The sequence below is a fragment of the Sardina pilchardus genome, chromosome 13 (genome assembly GCF_963854185.1).
Source record: "Sardina pilchardus chromosome 13, fSarPil1.1, whole genome shotgun sequence".
Lineage (NCBI taxonomy): Eukaryota > Metazoa > Chordata > Actinopteri > Clupeiformes > Clupeidae > Sardina > Sardina pilchardus.
Window position 1 is genome coordinate 20,606,071 of NC_085006.1, and position 9,349 is coordinate 20,615,419.

At 44.1% G+C, this 9,349-nt stretch overlaps 1 protein-coding gene across 8 annotated transcripts in view; it reads right to left on the bottom strand.

Annotated features, from left to right (window-relative positions):
- Window positions 1-2,965: 2,965 nt before the first annotated feature.
- The window catches only part of trip12 (thyroid hormone receptor interactor 12), a 59,894-nt gene continuing 53,510 nt past the window's right edge, over window positions 2,966-9,349 (bottom strand). For all 8 annotated transcript variants that reach the window (XM_062552508.1, XM_062552509.1, XM_062552511.1 and 5 more), the window contains 7 exons: window positions 8,974-9,128; window positions 8,259-8,423; window positions 6,846-7,010; window positions 6,288-6,401; window positions 6,030-6,124; window positions 5,690-5,793; window positions 2,966-5,460 (listed from right to left, as the gene is read on the bottom strand). In XM_062552508.1, coding sequence (XP_062408492.1) covers window positions 5,264-5,460; window positions 5,690-5,793; window positions 6,030-6,124; window positions 6,288-6,401; window positions 6,846-7,010; window positions 8,259-8,423; window positions 8,974-9,128 — 995 coding nt within the window. In that variant the 3' untranslated portion in view covers window positions 2,966-5,263. The remainder of the gene's footprint in view (window positions 5,461-5,689; window positions 5,794-6,029; window positions 6,125-6,287; window positions 6,402-6,845; window positions 7,011-8,258; window positions 8,424-8,973; window positions 9,129-9,349) is intronic.

Here is a 9,349-nt window from a genome sequence, read left to right on the forward strand (position 1 = left end):
GAGTTATTTACATTTCAAGGCCATATAACAGCATACTACAATTGGAAGTGCATGGAACAAACTTGAAAGGGGGTTTTAAATGGAGGCCTTTATAATGCTCAGAGTGCATAAATGGGAATGGGCCTCCTGACTCCATATAGCCTGGGTGTTCCCATCCTGCCTTGCGCTGTGACTTCATTCACGCTGCTAAGGCAGTCTGGAAACTAACACCCAAATTTTCGCCTGATGTTGGTGACCAATCACAGAACAGGGGAGAAAGCAAGACCATGATGGGCTATGCACAGACGCATTTGATAGACATCCGTGGCGCCCAGTGAACGGATCTGGGCATTTTTTTTCAAATACGAGAAAATGAACGTCTGGTTGCCAGACCACGTCTCATTTGAGATGTGGTAGGTAGGCGCTAGCCAGGCTAGACTCCATATGAAATGACAGCAAACACTGTGGAAGGAATGGTTTGTAGTGAGGAGGAATAGGCCTCAGGTGTCACTTGATAGCGCAGAGAACTTTAAACATGGCTTTTGACTGATGAGAGAAATATTCTCAGTCTATTCTATTATCCCCCACAGCACCACAATACATCCTTCTCACCAGCTCTCCACACACAAAGGCACCTGCACACGTGATTCACAAATTCATCACCTTTTTTCTAAAGCAGTCCCTCTGATGCTCATTGTTTAGCAGACTACTGAGCCAGTGACATTTCATGGTCTTTGTTCTGAAGTTAAATGTCCTAGCTGTGTGGCTGGAACATTGATGCAAGACACCACTGATTGCCGTGCAACCTAGCCAATCGATGCCCATTGTGGCAGGTGAACTGCACTTTAATTCACTGGGCGCGTGGTTTTAACGAGAGTAAAAGTCAGCCTGAAAAATCCCTCCTACGCTGACAAAGAAGTATTGTGACAATCACAGACACACACACACACACACACACACACACACACACCACCCACTTCAATGAGCCATTGTGCCACCTGCAGAAGCTTACACATACATCCACTACTTACTGCTGACACACACACACACACACACACACACACACACACACACAGAGGACTAATATTGCCCATGAACTCATGAGGTAAGTTTACTGCAGAGCCATTATCCAATACCGTAATTTCTCGACTATTAGCCGCAGCTTATACATTGATTTTGCTAAATTTCTTCAGCTATGAGGTTAATACAGGGGAGCAGTTAATATGGTGTTGATATGGTCTGGTTTCTTTTAACTTGCATAAAACACTGTCCTGCGGCTTATACACAAAGCGGCTTATATGCGGGAAATTACTGTAGCCGCACACCTGCCCATTAGCCATATGTGGACAGGTGTGCAGCTATTGGATAATGGCCATTCCAGACCAAGGAACCCACGAGAGGAAAGACCCTCACCACTTTGTGAGTGGACACGGATATGGATCCACACACACAGACCTGCGTGCAATGCCTACCACATTCCACTGGGTGATATATAAAAAAGGTAAGATAGTTCGATCACAGATTAGTAGAACACGCTATTCAGGGGACAGGTATAAACCAAATAAAATATTTTTTTCTCTTTTTTTTTTGATCTGTGATCTCCAATTTGTGCAGACACATAAAAAGTGTGTCTATAGACATTGTGCGATCATTCTTCCCCCCATTGACCAAACAAATCCAAAAAACACCACACTGCAAATTTCATATACATATTTTATACTTGCATTGCAATTTGCATTTACTTTTTTTTTTTAAAAGTGATTTCCAGCCAATACATACAGTATAGCTTTAACTTGTTCAACCACTGCATCCCGTTTTTCAGACTATCATCTGTTCAGGCTTGGAGCAATGGTAAGGCAGGGGGGAGGAAAGCGGTCCCTGTAGACCTGCATAAAAGACTCAGCCATCACCATAATCAGTCACGTCGTTACATAATTAATATTCATTAGGGCCTGTTCCACAGCATTCTGCAATCATAACCTGCACTTTCACATGTGATCATGCCAAGGCAGCTGGTTTGAACAGAAACCTTCATATGAGCTTTGGCTCAAAGTGTCAGAATTATGGCCACACACACACGCTGAGATTGATTTGTTCTGGCTACAGGTAAAGATGGTCTCACCGGGCGGATATAAGCTCTCTGATCTCTGGCTTCTCACAGCCAGCCAGTTCCAGCCTATTCCAGAAAAAGTGTGCATACGCACACACACACACACGCAGAGGTTGAAAAAGGCAGATAGCAATGGCACACCACTCTACAGGAGTAGCCTAGGCTCAGGACGTACACTGGAAGACCAGAGGACTCTACAGTTGACCGTCCTCTTCACAGCCACTTCTTTAAAGCATCTTTACACGACTGAAGCTTCCTGCCAGTGCTCGTGAATCTTAAAGCAGTTGGTGGACGGCAAACACAAACACAAGTGCTGTCGAGGCCATTTTGAATGGGATGAGACCTGAGATTATTATTATTAAGATGTTTCCTCACTTGGGCTCTTTTGGGTTTAAAAATATTAAGTTTTACCAGTTCGAAATCAAAATGAGCAGAATTGAATTGCAATACGACTGACCCGTGCGGAAGGGGACATCCTGTCACAAAATGGAGAGATGGAGGACCAGAAGTTCCTGTGACCAGTTCCGCATGTACTACTGTATGTTCCATTTTTCAAATTTTAGCGTTAAATAGAATACATTTGACCAAAGTGACTCACAGTAGCATTTTCATGATCACGTCCATGACCTTGGGGTTAGGACCTTGTTCCCCAAGTTGCTAAGCAACTGGGGCTTACAGACGCACTTTTAAATTCATAACGATTACAGGGACATTGCAATCCTGTTCTTATTGTAATACCCCTTGGGGATACAACCTCTGTAGCTATGACACAAACATCCATTTTAAATGACATGATCATTGATGTCTACTTAATAACCACCATCTTGTGACCTGGTCAACGTGTACTGCACTCGCACCAAGTAAGAGAACCACAACTGAGTCAAACAGTTACTTTATTTAAGTTCAGGTAAAAACACGAACCTGATGCAGTAAATTATTGCAGATCTTAAAAACCAGCACATGAACGATGGGGCGCAGGAGAGCTGCGCGCTGCTGCCACCTCCTGGCCACTGACTGCAGTGCACACCACGGTTTGTTCCAAGCCAGCAGTGCAAAAGAAAAAAAAAAAAGAACTACAGCGAGAAAGAAAAAAGATGAAAAGGACAAAAAACAAATGAACAGAACAGAAAAAAAATAGAAAATTAAAAAAAAAAAAAGAAAAAAAATGTAAAGCAGAATCCTGCGCCACTAAACCGGGGCGTAGATCTGCATATAAACTTTATTCTGTTAACTTTTTTTTTTTTTCCTTTTTTTAAATTCTGGTTCATTTTCTTTTGTTTTCTGAAATGCTATCTGGCCGTTATACAACAAAATGAGACCAGCCATTTTCTCCCTCCTTTTCCTTCCTCTCCATGCTCATGTGCGCTGCTTTTTAAAACGGGATCGCAAAGGGAGGCGGCCGGCACCGGGCAGCCGAGACCGCGTCGGCCGGACCCGACACCTCCGTCACAGACGCGCAGACGTGTGCACAAAGTCTGTGGCTTCTATCTTTGTTATTTAATTTTGAAATCAAAGTAGTCCCCCATGTTTCCAGCAAGCGCATGCTACTTTTAACAAAGCATGTGCCAAAAGAACTTTCTTTTTCTATCTCTAAATGACTCCTTCGTCCCCTTAGTCCTCCCTTCCCCGTCGTGCCGCACGAGGTACGGTGCTGGAAATGGGGGAGGTGTGTGTGTGTGGGGGGGGGGGGGGGGGGGGGAGGGGGGTTGTAACTGTAGGCCAGAACATCATTTCAACTCGGGTAAAAAACAAAAACAATCAAATAACAACAACAATAATAATAATTATAATAATAGTGATAGACACTATGCTTCTTTCTTTTTTAATGTCACTACTCGCATTCAACCAACTGCAACTTGCACACATCTTCAGGAAATCTGCCAGAAACAGTTAATAATAATGGGGGAAAAAATAATTCAACACACAAGGAGAGAGATGGAGAAAGAGAAAATAATAATTATTATAATTACAATAAACTGAAGCTGAACTAGGGGAAAAAAAGCAAAACACACAGGGTGGAGATGGGGTGTGTGTGTGTGTATGGTTTGGGGGGAGGGATGGGGGGGCGAGGCTATATCACAGGAGAGACAGATAGGAATGGAGGATCTGACGGAGAAGAGAGAGGGAGGGAGTAGACAGAAAGAAAGAAAGAAAGAAAGAAAGAAAGACACGCACACACACACACACACACACACACACAGCTAACCCTATTAAATGTGTGTTGAGCAAAATCTGCAACTTTTTTTTCTTTTTTTTTTTTACCTTGTCTGTACAAATGATCTTTGGAGCTCTAAGTGAACCTAGCCTGCTTAATGAGACCCCTTCCTTCACGACCACCACCCACCCCCCAAGCACACACACACACACACACACACCCTTGCACATACACACACATACACACACACACACACACACAGTGATGGCGTCACCATGCCAGAGTGTCAGGAGAGATAAAAATCCCTTTTTTTTCCCCCACTCGTTTTTTTGTCTATTTTGAATATGACACAGCGGTGCAGGTTTATCATGTCAGCCAGGTGTATCCCCACGCCCCGCCCCCTCCATCTTAGTAAGTTTTTTTTTTTTTTTAAAACACATTACTCAACTACTGATATTTTTTTTTTAACATTTTTTTTTTTTTCCTTTTCTCGTTTTTAAGTCATAGGTTGTGTACATTGGGGAGGGTGAATGAGAGGAAGAGAGAGAGAAAGAGAGAGAGAGAAAAGAGAGTGCAGCGGGAGTCTCTGGATTTTTCCTTCTCTCTGTAGTTTTCCATCCCTCTCTCGTCTCTCGCGTCTGCAAGCTAATTTTGCAGTTTTTTTTTTTTTTTTTAATCCTCTATTTTTTTTATTTTCATTTTTTTTGGATTAGGAAGGATACAACAGAGCAGCACCTTCCCACAGGGCCAGACCAAAAAAAATTAACAGGATTAAAACATAAGAAATGTAACAAAAAACGAAAGCCAGAAAAGAATAATAATAATTATTAAAAAAAAAAAAAGTCGGTCAGATGACAAAACTCCTAGGCGGAAGTCATGATTTCTCTGTGAGTTGAGGGGGAGCGGGGGAGAAGGCATTCTGAATGAAAGACGAAAGAAGGGGAGGAGAGGAGCGAGGGAGGGATGGAGCGAAGGAGGGAGGGAGGGAGGGGAGGTGGCGAAAAGAGGCGGTAGTAACATCAGGAGAGATGGAAGGACTGCTGGCCCTCTCGAGCCGCGATCAACAGTTTCTCGCGCATGATCTGGATGCTGGAGTAGTCGGGCAGCTTCAGGTAGTTCACGCACGTCATGACCGACGGCAGAAAGTCGTCCGGATTCTCCGTCGACTCGAACGTCTTCCGCACGATGGTCAGTGGAGGGTTCAGGCTCCGGAAACCTACAAGCGCACACACACACACACACACACACACACACAGGGTTTAAATGAGGTGGAGCTTGAGCTTGTGCTTTTAGGCAGTTTAAATAAACAAATACAAGAAAGGGAGAATAATAATAATATGGATAGACAGATCGACAGAGACTGAGACAGAGAGAGAGAGAGTGAGACAGACAAACCAAAAGGGAGGGAGGGGGAAAGAGAACGAGGGTAAGAGAGCGGTTCTGACCTCCGACGGGCAGTCTGGGGCTTCCTGTGACGAACTGCAGGAAGAGTCTCTGCTGCTCCGCATCAAAGCTACTGAGCACCTCAAACAGGAACCGCACTGCCCGGCTACACACACACATACAAAAACAGAAATGGTCAAATTATCTTCAGTTAAAGTAATGTGCACCCATGCTCATCCATACACAGAATGCATTAGAACAGTGTTTTCTTAAAAAAAAAAAGCATGGAGCAAGTTTGCATTTTGCATGAGAGAGGCTGTTGCTTAAGGTTTGCTAATGTTACTAACGACGACAAAGCCATGGGCAGCAGCTTAATATCGCTGTACTACAAGTGTCATTTACCTGTCGTGTGTGTAACCATGGTCTGGCCGACAGCACTCCATAAGAGTCTTCACATCCCAGGTCTCGGACTTACTGCCACAGAGCAGCTGGTCCAGCTGGAGGAGAGAAAAGGGGACGTTACTAGGCGACACGAAAGAAAGGAGAGGGAGAAAGAGAAGGATGGAGATAGAGTGTATGAGAGAGATAGAGGGAAAGAGAGGAAGAGAGAGGGGGGAAGAGAGAGAGAGAGAGGGAGAATGATAGAGAGAACACACTGACCTCCTCTGGGTAGAAGTACTGCAGGTGATGCAGAGGGAAGACTGACTCAAAGCCTTCCCTGAACGACTCAAACTGCCGTGACACACCCTCGTTTAGAGTCCAGTACACCACCAACTACAGACACAAACAAGAGGGAGGGCCGTTAACGGACTTCAAGACGTACAACGGATGGAGAGAGCATTTAAATCCTGTTGTCTGACCTCTGGTCCATCGCACCTTTAGTCTGTCAAAAACATGCTCAGATGCGATTTAACAAGCACATTTAACAACCTTGTATAATCAGGCCGTGGAACAAAATGGCCCGTTTTTAGCAGATATCTAGCAACACATCATATTGTAAACATCATTACAGTATCTGGCACCCACACGAAAAACAAATCAGGGTTCATATACATTTCCACCAGAGAATTTCCAAGACTTTTTGTTTTTTGTTTTCCAAAACCTTTCCAGGCCTGGAAATTGGCATTTTCAAATTCCATAACTTTTACAGGTTTTTTTAAAAACGTATGAACCCTGACAAATGTATGTGTGAGTAAAAACACAGATTCTGATCCTCACCCTTAGGTACTCCTCCAGGTTGTGGATGGTGACGGGCACGTCCTTGCCCCCCTTCTTGAGCTCGATGTTGGGGAAGCCGGGCAGGGTGAAGTCCAGGCCCAGGTCCTCCACCGAGCAGCCGTTCATGTTCAGACTCTCCAGCGCCTGCTGCAGCGTCTCCCTCGTCTACGGGCCACGCGGAGAGAGAGAGAGAGAGAGAGAGAGAGAGAGAGAGAGAGAGAGAGAGAGAGAGAGAGAGAGAGAGAGAGAGAGAGAAAGAAACAAAAAATTGAATTTCTGTTAGGAGAACAAACAAATTGTATACACCTGGCGGCACAATAGAGTGTCACAAAATGAGGAAGTGAGTGCATATTGACAATATTTGATGTATATACAGTACATATACTTATATTATTGTATTCATAATAAGTTTCCTTCTATACAGCATTGCATAAGTTTCCTTTCATTTATAAACCATATAGTAGTATTTAGTAAGTTTCTTTTTTCTTGTATTTCTTATTTTTTATGTGTTGATTGTTTCCAAACAGATATTGTATCTGTTTGTATTGCTATATGTCTGCTTTGGCAACACTGCTTTGATGAGTCATGCCAATAAAGCTACCTTTGAATTGAATTGAAATTGAATTGAGAGAGAAAGAGAGAGAGAGAGAGAGAGAGAGAGAGAGAGAGAGAGAGAGAGAGAGAGAGAGAGAGAGAGAGAGATTGGAGCATTTCATATATTTAATGGAGGCACATGAATCACCCAACAATGGGGCTTTCTGTAGGTTAAACCCAGTCTGTGCTCACTAAAATGATATGCTGTACCATATACCATATCATACCATGATATCTATAATAGGATGTTGAATTATCATTATGACCAGATTTAAGTCAGGCAGCATTAAAAAGCAGTATGGTAGGGAACACACACACACACACACACACACACACACACACACACACACACACACACACACACACACACAGCAGCAGCACAGTAGTGGAGATGACTATGCAGGAAACGTGTACGGGTCCTATTCAGATCTAACCAGAGGTGCGAATATACATTATGGGTTCTGGATATTATTGAGGCCGGACAGTGTGTTTACTTCTCTAGGTGTTATGAAGAAATATTGTTAACTAGCTGTGCTGCAATTGATAGAAATGTGGCACGAGCGTTTATAAGTGTGTGTGTTTGAGTGAGACAGAGAAATAGAGATGGAAAGAGAGTGTGAGTGTGTGTGTGTGTGTGTGTGTGTGTGTGTGTGTGTGTGTGTGTGTGTGTGTGTGTGTGTGTGTGTGTGTGTGTGTGTGTGTGTGTGTGTGTGTGTGTGTGTGTGTGTGTGTGTGTGTGTGTGTGAGAGAGAGTGAGAGAGTGAGAGAGTGAGAGAGTGAGAGAGTGAGAGAGTGAGAGAGTGAGTGAGTGAGACTCACATGGGAGCGGTCCTGTTCCAGTCTCTTCTTCTGGCGGATGATGTCCTCCAGGTGCTGTATGGACTTGGCCACGCTCGGGTCGATGTTGACCAGGTCGTGGGAGCTGATGGACGACTCGTGCCGCAGCATCCATTTGTAGAAGGGAAGACCCAGCGGTAGGTCCAGCTATGATTGTACACACACACACACACACACACATTAGAAACACACAGTAACAAGTTAACACACAGTGGTGTAACATAATACATTTCAATGATATGGTGCAACAGGTCTGTCTCCACAGATCAAATTATCTGTATCTGTGAAATGAAGGTCTAACCACAAACACACTTATGAGAGGTGCTTTTAGAGCATGGAATAGATCCTGCAGAAGACAGGAGCTGTAGACAGGAAACTGTCTCTCTTTAAGTGCTATGAACATATACTGGTTGAAGATGGGCTTCATTCAACCATATGTGTGTTGGGAAACAAGTAGGTGGTCACAAATCTTGTGTGTAAAAGAAAGAAAGTATGGGTGCATTTTGTATGTGGTCTACAGAGAGAAAGAGAGAGAGAGAGAGAGAAGAAACAAGTATGCGATTCAAATAATTCACACATCATTTATGTGTCCTTTCTGTGAGAGAGAGAGAGAGCGAGAGCGAGAGCGAGAGCGAGAGAGAGAGAGAGAGAGAGACCAAGAGTAGAGTTTACTCAGGAGTATATGTGATGGGCATACCAGTCTGAAGTCCATGATGGCCTTGGCCATGAGCTTGCCCAGGAAGCGGAACTTCATCTTGATCTTGGCGATGTGAGCAGGCTTGGTGGTGCGGCCGAACGGCACAGCAAACAGCCCTCTGGAGCTGAACATGTACTTGGTGCTCTCCTGACTCCCTGCAGGCCAGACGGAGAGGAGGGAGATGGGGCCAGAGAAATAAAGACACAAATTAGTGAGGAACTACAGCATGAACATGTGTTTCTTTTCTGCCTGAACGTGTATGTGTGTGTGTGTGCGCGCATGTGTGTGCGTGTGCATGTGTGTGCATCTGTTGATGAGTGGGAAGTAAATGTCACACTTCTTTGTGGCTTGGTGTGTGTGTGTGTGTGTGTGTGTG